This window comes from Thalassophryne amazonica, chromosome 1 (genome assembly GCF_902500255.1).
Source record: "Thalassophryne amazonica chromosome 1, fThaAma1.1, whole genome shotgun sequence".
Taxonomy (NCBI): domain Eukaryota; kingdom Metazoa; phylum Chordata; class Actinopteri; order Batrachoidiformes; family Batrachoididae; genus Thalassophryne; species Thalassophryne amazonica.
The window spans coordinates 152,933,939-152,953,208 of NC_047103.1; the positions used below are offsets into that span (position 1 = coordinate 152,933,939).

General features: G+C 46.6%; 1 protein-coding gene across 1 annotated transcript in view; it reads right to left on the reverse strand.

Annotated features, from left to right (window-relative positions):
• Positions 1-1,034: 1,034 nt before the first annotated feature.
• The window catches only part of LOC117515783 (beta-1,3-galactosyltransferase 1-like), a 181,295-nt gene continuing 163,059 nt past the window's right edge, over positions 1,035-19,270 (reverse strand). The window contains exon 2 of the mRNA XM_034176512.1: positions 1,035-3,390. Within this exon, the coding sequence (XP_034032403.1) occupies positions 2,149-3,135 (987 nt within the window). The 5' untranslated portion in view covers positions 3,136-3,390 and the 3' untranslated portion in view covers positions 1,035-2,148. The remainder of the gene's footprint in view (positions 3,391-19,270) is intronic.

Consider the following 19,270-nt stretch of genomic DNA (forward strand, 5'->3'; position numbering starts at 1 on the left):
TTCAAGTCCGTTGTCAAAGATGAGGTTGGAAGCCCGGTCACCTGTGATCTCCAGCTCTTGAAGAGAGTATGGATTCTTAGGATGATGAGGTGCCCCAGGTGCTTGCTGGTGTCAGGCCTAGGCATGCTAGGCTTGACCTCCTCAGTTAGATCTGCAACTGTGAAGGTGAGGATCTGGTTGGGATGGTCAGTGGTGCGAGAAGCCTTCCTCTTCATGAACTGGTGAATGTATTGTCAGCAAGGTGGTTGTGTTTACCAAGCAGTTTTGGGTTGGTAAGGCTGTTGGTGGTCTTCAAGTGGGCAGTGCACAGGTTGGTGCCTTCCTGCTGGGTACAGCGCCAGGTGATCTCATCCACTGACTGCAACATGCTTCTTGGTGTGCATGAAGCCACTGAGACAGATCTTCTGACCACCTCTCTTTGTTGTAATGATCTCTAGCTTGCCTGACATTGTTGAGTAATTCAGGGAAACTGATATAACATCACCTGGTATGCAAGGCTTATATAATGAACTCCCAAAGGTGTTGAATGCTTGAGCAGTTGTTGAGCACATTTCGAGTCGCATAGAGCACATCTACAGTGTGACCCAGCTAGTAAAGGTGTGAATTATAATATAATATATAGGTAATATATATAACAATTATAAAAATATAAAGTATTTTAAAATCTGGGATGCTCCCATGTTTGAAACATCCCAGGTTGATGGCTGGTGTCCGGAACATCTGTGTCTGAAGCGTTCATCCACCCATTTTCAGCTAACATTGAAAGCCATTCGTGGAACACGTAGCGTCCAATAAATTTAGCTGCACTAACTTTAAGTCTGTTTACATTTTTATTAAATGTTTAATGGTCAAAAAGGTTTACACAGCTTAAAATCATGTTTGTTCCATACGCTAAACCAATGAATGAGACTGACATAAAGCAAAGGCAACAAGCATCGTGAGCAGTAGGAGGAAAAACAAAAATAAATCCATTAATTAATTATTTATAAACTATGCCGAATGGAAACTAGTGTTTAATTTTGTTTGCTCATTTAATTTGTGTACATTTTAATCATCATCTAATCTTGGCATGTTGAACCTTTTTGGGAACCTCCATGTTTTGTCCTCAGTATGCTAATGTTTGTGTAAGTCTGTTTCTCAGGGTTTTAGAGCCAAAAAATGAAAGACAACACCAACTTCATATATTCATTCAATTATTTTCTGCTGCTTATCTGGGTTGCAAGTCGCCATGGCAGCAGACCAAGCTGCTCATCCCACGCTTCCCATTCCTCAGCCAAGTTCTGTAACTCTTCCCCAGGGGATCCCCAGGCCTTCCCAAACCAGCTGGGAAATATAATCCCTCCAATGTGTTCTTTGTCTTCCCCAGGGACTCCTCCCAATTGGACATGCCTGGAAGACCTCCCTAGGGAGATGACCAGAGGGTGTCCTCATCAGATGCCCAAACCACTTCAGCTGGCTTGGCTGTTAACCCTAACTTCATTCAATTAATGTTAATGGTTAATGGAAGTTTCAGCTAAACGATGTAGCGGTTTATTGGCTTTATCACAGTGAACTTTTCAGCAGTGGATACAATTATCGAAGCTAAATTTGAGTTTTTACTGTGCCCACCACTGGTCTTTACCATAGCAACAACTACCACACTGGCAGATAAACCAATAGCCATACTTGACCAAGAAAGCACAAGAACTGAAAGGGCATGATGAACATTCAGAATTCCAACTCTGAAAAAACCCAAAATGCTAATGACTTAAGATAAGGGTCAGTCACCTTTGCAGTTTAGTCAGAACAGTGAATGTTTTGTCGAAAATAAATGTTCAGCAGAAACTTATTTGGTTGCACTTGTGTAACTTTCAAGAAAAGTCATCCCAGTGCCCCTGGTGATAATTGGCAAGTGGAACAACTTAGTTTTTGGAATCTCAACTTTGCACCTAATTTATGTTTGCTGGGTTTGCAGACACCTTCAAATGTAAATAAAAGTAACACTGAGGAGGTCGCTTTGGTTGATTGACGTTGGCAAAGCAATCTGCACAGAAGCAAATCCCTGGTTGGTTTGTCAAAATTGTTCCATCAACTCAGTCTTACAATATATTGCTTAGCCAACAAAAGAAAACCATCTGAAAAGAAGACCTCAACAACTTCTCTGCTCTGCTAACATTTCAGGTGTTTCTTGCTGGTCATGTCGTTCCAGATGCGGTGCATCTCCTCTGGGGAGATCTGGTGGACAGTAACGACTCGGCGATAGCGACAAAGGCTATAAGCCATCTTCCAATGGTTGAAGCCACTGTTCTGGAACGGGTGGATGCCCAGTTTACGGAGACACACGCCCACGTATACATCTTCCAGGTGCAGCAGCCGAGTGTGTAAAGAGGTTTTGTAGATCAACTCGGCGACATCTGCCGAGAAGACGTACCCGGTACCAGAGCAGAATGGTGGGTACTTGCTTTCTGGATACAGATCTCTGGGCATGTACCACTTGCTGCGCATGTCTCTGATTGGCCCACCGTTAATGACATAGCCAGTGAAGTATCTCCTCCGAGGCTTGGTGGTGGGCTTTAGTAGATTAAAGATAAGGTTCTCCATGTTGACAAAGATGTCACTGTCCGTCTTGAGGACATATTGGGCCTTTGTACAAAAAGTGGCCACCCATCGCATTCCCATCAGCGTCTTAAGCGTCAGGTTATGGTAAGAGTCAATGAAGTCTTCCACGACAATGTCATGGAATATCTGACTCTCTTGCTCCAACATTTGGTTGAGGACTGCATCTGTGCTGCGGCCCAACAAGAAGAGTGTGACCACGTGCACATCTGGAAACGTGCTTTCATCACCCCATGTTTCTCGGATTGACTGGCGGGCATCAAATTCCTTGTGGGTGGTGCTGATCAGGATAACCAGGAAGGGGGGTTCTGCCTCGCACTTCTTAGCCTCATTGATGAGATAGCCAAAATCATGCGGGTTGAGGGAGCGTGTACGGATGTTGCTGAAGGTGGCATTCTTGTGCAGCTTGGCTGTCTTACGAATGGGGATATTAATCTGACCCACATAGGACGTGGAAGGGCGTGACACACTCAGGTACCACAGAGCACTGGCCCAGCAAACGACTGTCAGCACGTACAAGCAGGAGACCTTTGAAGGCATCACTGTTCACTTGGCTGGTGTTACCAGTGGCAGCAGCATTGGAAACGTCGAGGCCATGCCTTCATGGGTTGTCGTACTTGTGGCGGCACAGCCTGAGGCTGCCTCCGCAATATGAAAGATATTAATTTGAAGTAATGGTGAGTTCTGCAGTCTAGTGTTGGTGTTGTGACTGAAAAGGAGGTTGGCCTGCCATAGTTAGGACCTCAGTTTGTCCCATCGTAGCCTGTAGGATCTCTCAAAGCTCTCTGACAGCATCTAGAACAAAATGAGGGAAAAAAAGAAGAGTTAGTGGCAACATAAATCAAAACACAATGAAATCACATTAATGAGATAAACAGGTGGACTGATGTCCCAGCATATTGTATTATTTGAGAAGCAGCAAAACGTGTTTGCAATATTTTAGACTTGCCATTCATTACAGCCCATAACATCAGCCCGATAGCAAACAGGCAGCACTGTGCCACAGCCGCTTACCCTATCATTCAATCACTGCCTGTGATAAGAACTCTGTGGTCTGGGGGAAGCAGATATCCCAGGAAACTCTCTTGATAGAACCATCTTTGCCTCGACTCGGACCACTTTCTGTTTACCATTGCTGGTTACTTCCCTCTTTTCCCCCTTAGACTCAACACAAGCTGGGAAATAAGCCACACTCCAGCTGAGAAAGTGAAGGTGAAAGTCAAACATTCTCACAGGAAAAGATTAATTTCCACTTTCAGTCATTTTTGGTATCATTTTCTCAGCCAGACTCCACATACCTGTCCCATCCGTCTGATACCACAATGTCAAAGTGAGCTGAACATGGAGGTTTTATACATTTTACTCCATAATGAGCTCCTCTACTTGGTTAGCAATACAGGTGCTGCGGCAGGCCTAAAGCGTCACTGGTATTTTAAGCGACATTCGCAATTGCTGCTATAATTGCACACAGTGACAGATCATAAGCAGACAGATTTAAGGTCAACATGGCTGAATGTAAAACTACAGCGTGTGGGAGTTAGCGTCATCTTGGTGTGAGGTTGCAGGGTGTGTTATGTGTTCGCTGGTCAGGATTTTGAAAAAGATTCATGCTCACTTGTCATGTCTTATAGGCAACATGGACAGTGCTCTATTTTGCAAAAGATAGGGTTCTTAAACTTGTTAGCCTGTACTAGCAACTAGCAACTATTATGTAAAGGCTAAGTAGATCCTTGCCATTTGATTGGTGGGTTATTTGTACAATTTACCATTGTGTTTCATTTGTGTGCAATTTTGGTGCTATATGAAACGTGCTATTGCATGCCCTGACCACCATACATGTTCACACTGCTGGGTGTGGTATTTAGCTAAATGTGGTGGAGCTTGTTTTGCTGCCAGACAACGATTTGAAGGAGCTAATTGACGGTGCTAATTCTTCAAACACAAAAAATCAAATCCACCACACCGTAAGCCGTCTGAGGCATGAAGAGCTGTTAAGATGAAGGAGATGAAGTTAGGATGAACAGCTGGACAAATTTCTGATGCGATTTTTCACTGGAGTGAGGAAAGCAGATGGCAGACTGTATTGAATTCGGCACCAACGGCATCACAGACTACATCGTCAGGATTGTTTTTTGCAAGTTGAATGAGAACAATTTTGGACTCCTATTTAAAGTTCATATTGGACTGTTAAGCACCAGTGATGCACACCAAAATGTAAGTAACTTTTCTGTTATTTATAAATTAATAAAATATCAAATGACAAGGATCTATTTTTGCTGTTATATGAAATAAATAATGAATGTTTTTATTCATTCTTTCAATGGAACAAATTCTTAAATTTGGCTCGCCTCGTTGAATGGTATGTTCCATCTTTTACCTCATGAAATATTCGTTCCATTGAACTCCAACATTCATTATTTGTATAATAGTGTATAGAAGAGCAACCAATGATTGTGCTTTTTTCTTTAGTCTTCCAGCAGTGGTGCAAAGTGCAAAAGGTGGAGGAATTATTTCCATTTTAGGCTCCTGTATCAACATAGTGGGGCAACATGACAGCCGCCATGAGGCGATCCATTCCAAATGTCAATATAGGCTTATGAAAATGCATCAGTTCGCTGTTGCTGGGAAATTTGCACTATTGATCAAATGGATTATGAATGCTATATTACATTTATGAACGCACTAGCTTAAAAGCCCCATTGCCATGTTCATGGATATGCATCCCGGAAGGTCATTTTTTTGAAACCTTGTCATTAGCTTGAAACATCTTAGAGGTTCCAGGAGGGTGTTCTTTGTGAACTAGGATATTTCAAGATATTTGTAAATTTTTTTTAATCTTCGTGACCTCTGACATACTTTGCTAATTCCTTGCATTTCCATGAAGCCCAAATTGTTGTCATACATGATGCCACATCATCAGAAGTTTTTCCGTAGGAGCTATGGTTGTGCTGATGTTATGCTACTGGTGTGCTATGGTTATACTACAGTTTGTACAAGGAGGGGAGGTGATTGTCTAGTGGTTAAAACATTGGGCTTAAGACCAGAGGATCCTCGGTTCAAATCCCAGCCTGACCGGAAAATCACTAAGGGCACCTTTGAGCAAGGTCCTTAATCCCCTAGTTGCTCCCGGTGTGTAGTGGGCACCTTGCATGGCAGCACCCTGAATGTGAGGTATTATTTGTAAAGTGCTTTGAGCATCTGATGCAGATGGAAAAGTGCTATATAAATGCAGTCCATTTACTTTTGGTGTTTGCGGTGTCTGTGGATTTTTGGTGTCTGAAAGTCAACCTATCTACAATAATCCTAGTTTAGAAGTGGATTAATACATTACAGTTATGAACTCTTTTGATGCAGCGGTAACCTGGCACTTATTCTGGCACATGCACAAAGGAAAAACACATTTTTTAACAATACACAAGTGATGATGGATGGGTGGTGGGGGCTAAAAATCACATAGATGCTTTTACAGATACTGCGCAAGCTGAAATGTGCAAAGATGCCTCCACTGTTGGCATTTTAAGATGGAAGGAGTGTGATAAAACTGCATCATTCCCTTTATCAGCTGGCACATTTCTCATGTCTGGTGGCATGCACAATGATTCCTTTCATCAGGAGTTTCTCTTATTCCTCCCTCATTTCTATCTGGTCCCTCTCTTTCACACCATCTCCCTTCTTTCTGAAGCAGAGTAATCAATCTCACGGTCCAGTAGAATCGTCTCTTAGTGGCTGCTTTTCCACACCTCCTCCCTCTCATCCTCTCAATCACTCTCCCTCTCTCCTTCACGAGCTGCTTGATCCATCTTTATATGTCTCACTACCTTCCTCTTCCTTTTTCAACCATTCTCGAGAATTCTGAATAATCATTCATGAGATCTCATTTCGAGTTTCCCTTGTTCGTTTTTCATGTTTGTTATGTTCGAAATGTTGCATTCCTCGAATCAAATCCAATATCCCTCACCTTATTGACAGCTTCAGCCAAAAACCTGAACTTTTTTAATGGTGATTTGGCAGGAATAGAGGGAGAGTGGCAAAGTGGCCATATGCAAAGGCTGAAGGCCTGAAGCCACCAAACTGAAGTGAACGCCGAAGTGAAAAATGCCATAGGATATGATATGACAAGATGATGTCGTGGAACAGTGGCTTAGCACTGTTACCACACAGCCAGAAGGTCATGGGATTGATTCCCGCCTGGGACTTTCTGTGTGGAGTTCGTATGTTTTCCTTGTGTTCATGTAGGTTCCCTTTGGGTGCTCCGCCTTCCTCCCAATTCCAAAGACATACAGGTTAGGTGAACTGGTGACTTTAAATTGGCCGTAGGTGTGTGTCTGTTAATGTGTTTGTCTGTCTATATGTGGCACTGCGACAGACTGGCGTCCGATCCAAGATGTACCCTGCCTTATACCCTGTGACTGCTGTGATGGGCTCCAGCACCCCTGTAACCCCCCCCCCCCCCTTCATTGGAGTAAGCGGGTATATAGAATAAATGAAATATATATATATATATATTTCATATATATATATTGTAAATAAAAACACAAGACAATGATTTGCAAATCCTCTTCAACTTATATTCAATTGAATACACCACAAAGACAAGATATTTAATGTTCAAACTGATAAACGTTATTGTTTTTGTGCAAATATTTTCATTTTGAAATGGATGCCTGCAACGCTTTTCAAAAAAGCTGGGACAGTGGTATGTTTACCTCTGTGTTACATCACCTTTCCTTCTAACAACACTCAATAAGTGTTTGGGAACTGAGGACCCTCATGATTGGGTATAAAAGGAGCATCCCCAAAAGTCTCAGCCGTTCACAAGCAAAGATGGGGCAAGGATCACCACTTTGTGAACAACTGCATGAAAAAAAATAGTCCAACAGTTTAAGAACAATGTTTCTCAATGTTAAATGCAAGGAATTTAGGGATTCCATCATCAACAGTCCATAATATAATCAGACGATTCAGAGAATCTGGAGAACTTTCTACACATAAGTGGCAAGGCTGAAAAAAACCAACACTGAATGCCAGTGACGTTTGATCCCTCAGGTGGCACTGCATTAAAAACCAACATCATTGTGTAAAGGATCTGACCGCGTGGGCTCAGGAACACTTCAGAAAGCCATTGTCAGTTAACACAGTTCGTCGCTACATCTACAAGTGCAAGTTAAAACTCTACTGTACAAAGTGAAAGCCGTACATCAACAACATCCAGAAACGCTGCCGCCTTCTCTGGGCCCGAGCTCATTTGAAATGGACAGACGCAAAGTGGAAAAGTGTGCTGTGGTCTGATGAGTCCACATTTCAAATTGTTTTTGGAAATCGTAGACGTCGTGTCCTCTGGACAAAAGAGGAAAAACACCATCCAGATTGTTACCAGTGCAAAGTTCAAAAGCCAGCATCTGTGATGGTATGGGGGTGTGTTAGTGCCCATGGTATGGGCAACGTACACATCTGTGATGACACCATCAATGCTGAAAGGTACATCCAGGTTTTGGAGCAACACATGCTGCCATCCAAGCGATGTCTTTTTCATGGACGTCCCTGCTTATTTCAGCAAGACAATGCCAAGTCACATTCTGCATGTGTTACAACAGCGTGGCTTCATAGTAAAAGAGTGCGGGTACTAGACTGGCCTGCCTGCAGTCCAGACCTGTCGCCCATGTTGGGAAAGTGTAGTGACACGGACCCACAACAGGGGGCGCAAATGAACGGTCAATAGATGAGCCAAAATATAACAATTTAATGTTGTGAATGTGCACAACGAACATACAGACAATCTCAGAATATCACAACAGTCAATACACAAAGGTGACGTGTGGGCAGGCTCGAGGATAGAAGACGTCTGTCCTGAGGAGAGCCGGAACCACACGATTTCCGCCGCCCCAGAACCTGGTGAATACTGGAGCCGCCAAGTCCCGAATTCCCAGGTGATCACCGTCCCCGACTGCCGGACCTGGTACTGCTGGCGAAGAACAAAGACAGTCAAGTGTGGGTGTGTGTACACCCAGTAACAATAACGGTGGGAATGCCACCTCCACCTCACACTCAGCTGAAAAGGAGCGCCGTCTTGCACAGCCTCCTCAAAAACAACCGGTTCTCCTGCAAACACTCACAATAAACAGATTTACAAAAGGCTGAGGATATTACCTCCAATGAAGTATGATATCTCGGCAACGAGGTGGAGATGACGTCTGGTCTTTATGGAGTGAGATGATGTTGAGTAGATGGGTGACAGCTGTCAAGAGGTAATGAGCGACAGCTGTCACCCCCGGCTGTGTCCATGGCGGCAGCGCCCTCTCGTGCCTGAAGCCCGCACTTCAGGCAGAGCGCCCACTGGTGGTGGGCCAGCAGTACCTCCTCTTCTGGCGGCCCACACACAACAGGACCCCCCCCCCAACGGGCGCCTCCTGGCGCCCGACCCGGCTTATTGGGGTGTCGACGGTAGAAGTCGGCCAGGAGGGCCGGATCCAGGATGAAGCTCCTCTTCACCCAGGAGCGTTCTTTGGGTCCATACCCCTCCCAGTCCACCAAGTACTGGAACCCCCGACCCATCTGACGGACGTCCAGGAGCCGGCGCACCGTCCAAGCCGGCCCCCCGTCGACGATCCGAGCAGGAGGGGGCGCCGGTCCGGGAGCACAGAGAGGTGAGGTGTGATGAGGTTTGATATGTGACACGTGGAAAACCGGATGGATCCACAGTGAAGCCGGGAGTTGGAGCTTCACTGCGGCAGGACTGAGGACTTTGAGGATCTTGAAGGGGCCAATGTACCTGTCCTGAAGTTTCGGGGGGTCCACCTGGAGGGGCATGTCCTTTGTGGAAAGCCACACCTCCTGCCCGGGCTGGTAAGCAGGGGCCGGGGATCGCCGGCGGTCTGCATGGGTCTTCGCCCTCGTCCAGGCCTTCAACAAGGCAGAGCGGGCGGAGCGCCACACCCGACGGCACTTCCGCAGGTGGGCCTGGACCGAGGGCACACCGACCTCTCCCTCCACCACGGGAAACAACGGGGGCTGATACCCCAAACACACCTCAAATGGGGAGAGGCCGGTGGCCGAAGACACCTGGCTGTTATGCGCATACTCGATCCAGGCCAGATGGTTACTCCAGGCCGTCGGGTGCGCGGATGTGACGCAGCGGAGGGTCTGTTCCAGTTCCTGGTTGACCCGCTCTGCCTGTCCGTTCGTCTGTGGATGGTACCCGGACGAGAGGCTCACGGTGGCCCCCAGTTCCCTGCAGAAGCTCCTCCAGACGTGTGAGGAGAACTGGGGACCACGATCTGAGATGATGTCGGAGGGTATCCCATGCAGACGGACAACGTGGTGGACCAGGAGGTCTGCTGTCTCCTGGGCTGTTGGGAGCTTCGGGAGGGCCACGAAGTGGGCCGCCTTGGAGAAACGGTCCACTATCGTGAAGATGGTGGTGTTGCCCTGGGACGGCGGGAGGCCCGTGACGAAATCCAGGCCGATGTGGGACCAGGGGCGATGAGGCACCGGCAGCGGCTGGAGGAGTCCTTGGGCCTTCGTGTGTACTGCCTTGCCCCTGGCACAGGTGGTGCAGGCCTGGATATATTCCCGGATGTCTGCCTCCATAGACGCCCACCAGAAGTGCTGCCGGACAACTGCCACAGTCCTTCGCACCCCTGGATGACAGGAGAGCTTGGAACCGTGACAGAAGTCCAAGACTGCAGCTCTGGCCTCTGGTGGGACGTACAGACGGTTCTTCGGACCTGTTCTTGGGTCCGGGCTCCGTGCCAGGGCCTCCCGGACGGTCTTCTCCACGTCCCAGGTGAGGGTGGCCACGATAGTGGACTCAGGCAGGATGGGCTCCGGTGGATCCGACAGTGCAGTTTTGACCTCCTCTTCGTGTACCCGGGACAAGGCATCCGACCTCTGGTTCTTGGTCCCGGGGCGATAGGTGATCCGGAAGTCAAAACGCCCGAAGAACAGTGACCAGCGGGCTTGCCTGGGGTTCAGCCGCTTGGCGGTCCTGATATACTCCAGGTTCCGATGGTCAGTGAAAACCGTGAATGGCACAGACGCTCCCTCCAACAGGTGTCTCCACTCCTCAAGAGCCTCTTTCACCACAAGGAGTTCTCGATTGCCGACGTCATAGTTCCGTTCAGCCGGGGTCAGCCTGCGTGAAAAGTAGGCACACGGGTGAAGAACCTTATCGGTCTCTCCGCTCTGGGACAGCACGGCTCCTATCCCTGAGTCAGAGGCGTCCACTTCAACCATGAACTGGCGTTTAGGGTCGGGCTGCACCAAAACTGGCGCAGTAGAGAACCATCATTTCAACTCCTTGAACGCGGCTTCGCACCGATCCGACCAGGTGAAGGGGACTTTTGGAGAGGTCAGGGCTGTCAGGGGGCTAACTACCTGACTGTAGCCCTTAATGAACCTCCTATAGAAATTAGCGAAACCGAGGAACTGTTGCAGCTTCCTACGGCTTGTTGGTTGGGGCCAATCTCTCACCGCCGCAACCTTGGCCGGATCAGGGGCGACGGAGTTGGAGGAGATTATAAACCCCAGGAAGGACAAAGACGTGCGGTGAAACTCGCACTTCTCGCCCTTCACAAACAGTCGGTTCTCTAACAACCGCTGCAGGACCTGACATACATGCTGGACATGGGTCTCAGGATCCGGAGAAAAGATGAGAATATCGTCCAGATATACGAAGACGAATCGGTGCAGGAAGTCCCGCAAGACGTCGTTAACCAAGCCTTGGAACGTCGCGGGGGCGTTGGTGAGGCCGAACGGCATGACCAGGTACTCAAAGTGACCTAACGGGATGTTAAATGCCGTCTTCCATTCGTCTCCCTTCCGGATCCGAACCAGGTGATACGCATTTCTACGATCCAGCTTAGTAAAGATTTTGGCTCCATGCAGGGGGGTGAACACGGAATCTAACAATGGCAACGGGTATCGGTTGCGAACCGTAATCTCATTCAGCCCCCTGTAATCAATGCATGGACGGAGTCCGCCATCTTTCTTGCCCACAAAAAAGAAACCTGCCCCCATCAGGGAGGTGGAGTTCCGGATCAGCCCGGCAGCTAATGAGTCCCGGATGTAGATCTCCATTGATTCGCGCTCAGGTCGTGAGAGGTTGTACAACCTGCTGGACGGGAACTCAGCGCCTGGAACCAAATCAATGGCACAATCGTACAGACGGTGCGGGGGAAGGGTGAGTGCCAGATCCTTGCTGAAGACGTCAGCAAGATCGTGGTACTCAACCGGCACTGCCGTCAGATCGGGAGGGACCTCCTCCTTAGCCTGTGAACCGGGAGGAACCAAGGATCCTAAACACCCCCGATGGCAGGTTTCGCTCCACTGAACCACCACCCCAGACGGCCAATCAATCCGGGGATTGTGCTTCAACATCCATGGGATGCCCAAAATCACGTGGGAGGTAGAAGGAGTTACAAAAAACTCAATCTCCTCCCGATGGTTTCCAGACACCACCAGAGTTACTGGTTGTGTCTTGTGTGTGAGTAAAGGGAGGAGGGTGCCATCTAGTGCCCGCACCTGCAATGGCGAAGGAAGCGCCACCAGAGGGAGCCCTACCTCCCTTGCCCATCTGCTGTCTAGCAGATTCCCTTCTGACCCCGTGTCCACCAGTGCTCGGGCTTGAAGGGTTAAATCCCCGCTCAGGATTGTGACTGGGAGTCGTGTGGCAATTTGTGTGTGTCTTACTTGAATGTTTTGACCCCCCCTTAGCCCAGTCTCTAAGGGCGAGTGTTGTCGTTTGGCCGTTTGGGGCAGTTTCTCTGTGTGTGCTCAGTTGAGCTGCAGAGAAAACACTCTCCACGGATCAGCCTCCCCATTTTGGCCCTGTGCATTTCCCTAACAATGTCAGCAGGGGGAGCTGTTGCCCCACAAAGCGCTGCGGCTGTGGAGCGTGGGGAGGGCGGCCCCTTTTCGAACCCGGAAGGGAGAGGGGCGGCACGTATCCGGTCACGTCCTTCGCCTCGCTCCCGACGGCGTTCCTCCAACCGATTGTCTAACCGTATAACGAGATCGATAAGCCCATCTAAATCCCGCGGTTCCTCCTTAGCTACCAGCTGCTCCTTCAGAACCAACGACAGTCCGTTTATGAAGGCGGCGTGGAGCGCAACGTTATTCCAGCCGGACCTCGCAGCCGCGATGCGGAAGTTGACTGCATAAGCGGCTGCGCTCTCGCGTCCCTGTCTCATTGACAGCAGCACTGTTGAAGCGGTCTCTCCTCTGTTAGGGTGATCAAACACTGTTCTGAACTCCCCCCAAACCCAGTGTATGCTGATAACAACCGTGAGTTCTGTTCCCAGAGCGCCGTAGCCCAGGCGCGTGCTTTACCCCGAAGCAGAGCAATCACATAAGCTATTTTACTAGCATCTGACGCGTACATGACGGGACGTTGTGCGAAGACGAGCGAACACTGCATAAGAAAGTCCGCGCACGTCTCCACACAACCTCCGTACGGCTCAGGAGGGCTTATGTATGCTTCAGGGGATGGTGGGAGGGGTTGTTGAACCACCACTGGAACATTTATATCCTGCACAGGGTCGGCAGGAGGACGAGCTGCAGCAGCGCCCTGAGCGCTCGCCGCCATCTGTGCGGAGAGAGCCTCCACCCTGCGGTTCAGGAGGATATTTTGCTCAGTCATTTGATCCAACCGAGCCGTAAAGGCAGTGAGAATGTGATGTAACACAGTGGTAAACATACCACTGTCCCAGCTTTTTTGAAACATGTTGCAGGCATCCATTTCAAAATGAGCGAATATTTGCATAAAAACAAAGTTTATCAGTTTGAACATTAAATATCTTGTCTTTGTGGTGTATTCAATTGAATATAGGTTGAACAGGATTTGCAAATCATTGTATTCTGTTTTTATTTACATTTTACACAACGTCCCAACTTCATTGTAACTGGGTTGTAAAACGTGGCAAAGATAAGCCAAATAAAAAATAAACCAAAGAAAAAATGAGTGAGAAATAACATGTTACAGTAACAACAGGTATTAACAAGTGAAAAAGATCAGAGCAAAATAATTACAGGCCCACTCAGCAGCGCTAATGACCTGCTAATCTGTATTAGTTGTCATGGCAGCGTATTGACAGGCCACAGAGAGAGAAAGAAAGACACACAGTGTGCTCAACACCAGCCTTAAGTGCAAAAACTGCTTTGAATGTAAACCCCGCTGGGAAGTCAATTTAGCAAGCCCACACCGAGCGTCACCACCATGCCGCTCCATTACACCACACACCACGACTTCACAGTACGATTACTTCTGTGTGTGGAGGGAAACATGAAAATACTTACACACAGTGATCAAAACAGCTGAGCCTGGCCAGTAATGGAAATCAATAAGGATCAAAATATATGCCCTTTTAGTAAGCTAACAGCTAATAGCTGTAGCTAGAATACCCCCTGGGCATAGGAGTGATTCATCCTATTTTCAGGTCTCTAAGAAACAACCAGCTGCAAACTTGGTCACCTCCACACTTTGGAAAAGAAAGAATACGGCAAACAGCCAGAAGGGGGATACAGTTAGGGTCAGGATTAAAAATACTGACTGAAACAACCGCCTGATGAAATGGATGCATTTAATGATGGTATCACCAAATAAAGTGGACGGGCTGTGGGTTTGAGGGTCCCATGACCGTATTTGTTCTTTAAGAGCATTTTATTACACACAACTGCAATAATATTAGTTTCTGTGAGGTTAACTGCAATAACATCTAAGAAGTCTGTGCTCCTGTGTTTCCATTGAGTGACATTTTACACTTATTTAGTTTGTATATTAGTGTTAATCAGCAAACTCAGCCACATGGGGTGCGCAGCCAGTGCATTCTGAGTATCGGTCCCAAGCCTGGATAAATGAGGAGGGTAGAAGGAGGCAGGGCGTTAACCTTAAAGTTTGTCAAATCTCAGCCACATGAGGTGTGCAGCCAGTACACTCTGTGTGCCTGTCGCCAGCCCGGAGAATGTGTCCACAGGCAGTGGGAGAAGAGGAAAACTACAAGGGTGGAAGTGAGAGTTGGGACTATCAGTGATGACATTATAACTGGTAAAGGGAGAGAGCTGGTTGACATGATGGAGAGGAGAAAGGTAGACATATTGTTTGTGCAAGAGACCAAGTGGAAAGGAAGTAAGAACAGGAGCATAGGCAGTGGGTTCAAGTTGTTGTATCATGGTGTAGATAGGAAGACAAATGGTGTTGGGGCCATTTAAAAGGAAGAGTATGTTAAGATTGTATTGGAGGTTAAGCAAGTGTCTGACAGGGTGATGAGTGTGAAGTTGGAAATTGAAGGGTGATGATGAATATTATCAGTGCATATGCCCCACAGGTAGGGTTGTGAGATGAAGGAGAAAGAAGATTTTGGAGTGAGTTAGATGAGGTGGTGGAGAGTGTGCCCAAGCATGAAAGAGTGTGATAGAGGCGGACTTCAATGGGCATGTTGGTGAAAGAACAGAGGTGATGAGGAAGTAATAGGTAGATGATTTGCCAAGGGAAAGATGTGGAAGGGTGGTGGTAGTTGATTTTCGAAAAGGAAGTGAAATGGCTGTGTTGAACACCTACTTTAAGGAAAAGTGAGGCGCGCAGGTAACATAGAGTGGAGGAAGGATGCACACAGGAGGACTACATTTTTGTAGGAGATGCAAGCTAAAAGAAATTAGAGACTGTAAGGTGGTGGCAGGAGAGAGTGTCGCTAGACAGTTTGTAGAATGACTTTAGAGGTAAAGAAGAAGATGAGAGTGAGAGCTCACAAGGATCAGATGGTGAAGCTGAAGGAGGAAGACTGTTGTCTGAAATGTAGTGAGCAGGTGATAGGCACTGGATGGAGGGGAAGCCGTTTTGGACAACTGGAAAAGTATTGTAGATTGTGGTGAGGGAGACAGCGAGGAAGGTACTGGTGTGGCATTTGACAGTGGGAAGGAAGACAAGGAGACTTGGTGGTGAACAAAGATGTCCCAGGGAGGCATAAGAAGAAAGAAGTTATAGCGATAAAGAAAGTAGACAGGAGTACAAGGAGATGCAGTGTAAGGTGCAAAGACAAGGAAAAGGCTTATAGTGAGCTATACAAGTAGTTGAATATTAAGGATGTAGAAAAGGACTTGCATGATTGTAATTTGTGTCTGTAGCATGGCCCAAGCAGAGGGTCACCCCTTTGAGTCTGGTCTGCTTGAGGTTTCTTCCTCAGAGGGAGTTTTTCCTTACCACTGTTGTTCTGGGGTTTGGTAAGGTTAAACCTTACTTGTGTGAAGCGCCTTGAGGCACCCTTGTTGTGATTTGGCGCAATATAAATGAAAATAAATTGAAATTGACCGACTGGCCAGACAAAGGGACAGAGCTGGAGAGCGTCTGCAGCAGGTTAGGGTGGTAAAAGATACACATGATAATGTGCTGACAAGTGAGGAGAGTGTGTTAAGAAGGTGGAGGGAATATTTTGAGGAGCTAATGAATGAAGAAAATCAGAGAGATAAGGCTGGATGATGTGGAAAGATTAAATCAACAAGTACAAGAGATTAGTAAGGATGATGTGAGGGCAGCTATGAAGAGGATGAAGAATGGAAAGGCAGTTGGACCAGATGACATTCCACTGGAGGCATGGAAATGTCTAGGAGAGATGGCAGTGGAGTTTCTAACTAGATCAGGGGTGGGCAACATGTTCCAGAAAGGGCCAAGAGGGTGCAGGATTTCTTTGCAGCCACTGACTCCACCAGGTGCTTTCACTGATTAATATCACTTTGAGCAGATGGAATCAGTTAATCAGTGAAATCACCAGGTGGAGTAACTGGCTGCAAAGAAAACCTGCACCCTCTTGGCCCTTTCTGGAACAAGTTGTCCACCCCTGAACTAGATTGTTTCATAAAATCTTGGATAGTGAGAGGATGCCTGAGGAGGTAGAAGGAGGTGCTGGTTGTATTTTTAAGAACAGGGGTGATGTGCAGAGCTGCAGTAATTACAGATGCATAACGTTGATCAGCCACAGCATGAAATTATGGGAAAGAGTAGTAAAAGATGGGCTTAGAAAACAGGTGAAGATCTGTGAGCAACAATATGGTTTCATGCCTAGAAAGGCACTGGCACATCATAAAAAACTGATCCCAAACTTAAGATACACTCAACAAAAATATAAACGCAACACTTTTGGTTTTGCTCCCATTTTGTATGAGATGAACTCAAGATCTAAAACTTTTTCCACATACACAATATCACCATTCCCTCAAATATTGTTCACAAACCAGTCTAAATCTGTGATAGTGAGCACTTCTCCTTTGCTGAGATAATCCATCCCACCTCACAGGTGGTGCCATATCAAGATGCTGATTAGACACCATGATTAGTGCACAGGTGTGCCTTAGGACTGTCCACAATAAAAGGCACTCTGAAAGATGCAGTTTTATCACACAGCACAATGCCACAGATGTCGCAAGATTTGAGGGAGCGTGCAATTGGCATGCTGACAGCAGGAATGTCAACCAGAGCTGTTGCTCGTGTATTGAATGTTCATTTCTCTACCATACGCCGTCTCCAAAGGCGTTTCAGAGAATTTGGCAGTACATCCAACCAGCCTCACAACCGCAGACCACGTGTAACCACACCAGCCCAGGACCTCCACATCCAGCATGTTCACCTCCAAGATCGTCTGAGACCAGCCACTCGGACAGCTGCTGAAACAATCGGTTTGCATAACCAAGAATTTCTGCACAAACTGTCAGAAACCGTCTCAGGGAAGCTCATCTGCATGCTCGTCGTCCTCATCGGGGTCTCGACCTGACTCCAGTTCGTCGTCGTAACCGACTTGAGTGGGCAAATGCTCACATTCGCTGGCGTTTGGCACGTTGGAGAGGTGTTCTCTTCACGGATGAATCCCGGTTCACACTGTCCAGGGCAGATGGCAGACAGCGTGTGTGGCGTCGTGTGGGTGAGCGGTTTTCTGATGTCAATGTTGTGGATCGAGTGGCCCATGGTGGCGGTGGGGTTATGGTATGGGCAGGCGTCTGTTATGGATGAAGAACACAGGTGCATTTTATTGATGGCATTTTGAATGCACAGAGATACCGTGACGAGATCCTGAGGCCCATTGTTGTGCCATACATCCAAGAACATCACCTCATGTTGCAGCAGGATAATGCACGGCCCCATGTTGCAAGGATCTGTACACAATTCTTGGAAGCTGAAAATGTCCCAGTTCTTGCATGGCCGGCATACTCACCGGACATGTCACCCATTGAGCATGTTTGGGATGCTCTGGACCGGCGTATACGACAGCGTGTACCAGTTCCTGCCAATATCCAGCAACTTCGCACAGCCATTGAAGAGGAGTGGACCAACATTCCACAGGCCACAATTGACAACCTGATCAACTCTATGCGAAAGAGATGTGTTGCACTGCATGAGGCAAATGGTGGTCACACCAGATACTGACTGGTATCCCCCCCCAATAAAACAAAACTGCACCTTTTAGAGTGGCCTTTTGTTGTGGACAGTCTAAGGCACACCTGTGCACTAATCATGGTGTCTAATCAGCATCTTGATATGGCACACCTGTGAGGTGGGATGGATTATCTCAGCAAAGGAGAAGTGCTCACTATCACAGATTTAGACTGGTTTGTGAACAATATTTGAGGGAAATGGTGATATTGTGTATGTGGAAAAAGTTTTAGATCTTTGAGTTCATCTCATACAAAATGGGAGCAAAACCAAAAGTGTTGCTCCCATTTTTGTTGAGTATATTGGGATAGAACAAGTAAAACTCACGAACCGTGGTGGTGATATTAATCAAAATTTACTTAAAAGAGAAAGTTATTGGATCTACACTCTGGACACTCTCAATCCTAAAGGACTCAACGAGGATTTTGATATCAGACCTTTTTTGTGATTTTTTATGCAGTTTTGTCATCATTACTAGTGCCAATTTTGTTGTCCTTTGCGAGCATGCCCCTGTTGTGTTGTTCAATGTTTCTACATAGATTTAATGTTCTATTCGAGCATCTTGTGTCGATTGCATTTGCACCAGATGGATGCACCGTCTTTTTCTCCTTTTTTTGGCCTTTTTGGTCCACTGACCAATAATTTTTTACAGTATTTTATGATGGTATATACCTGATGTTTATGACTGTATAAAGAGTATAAATGTGTGTGCGTTTTTTTTTTTTTTTGACCGAGGTCTAATCCACTTGACAGCATGCATGGTTGTTTTCGGGTTTGTATATGAATTAATTTGTTTGCTTGATTCTTTTGGAACTGTGAAGAGTGGCACAGATCTGTAATCTGCAAATTTGGGGTTCCTTAATGAAAATGACATTTTGAGAAACAAAGCTGACTATCATACGCAGCATGAACTCTCATGCAGTGTATGATTTTATCTAATCAATAATGATTTCATTTTTTTGACTGTAATCAAATTTATTGGATTACATGCATAGCTGTTTTTAATTGTGTACATGAATTCATTGGTTTACTTAATTTTTGATTTGTGAAGAGTGGTACAAATCTGTAATCGGAAGTTCAAGCCCATTTGGCTGCAAATTTGGGGCTTTCCAATGAAATTGATACTTTAAGGATCGAAGTGGACTAGAAGTTGACTATCATATACAGCATGAACCCTACCTGATGTTTATGATTGTAAAAGAGTACAAATGTGTGGGTTTTTTTTTTTTTTTTTTGCACTTGGTCACATGTTATCAATTAACG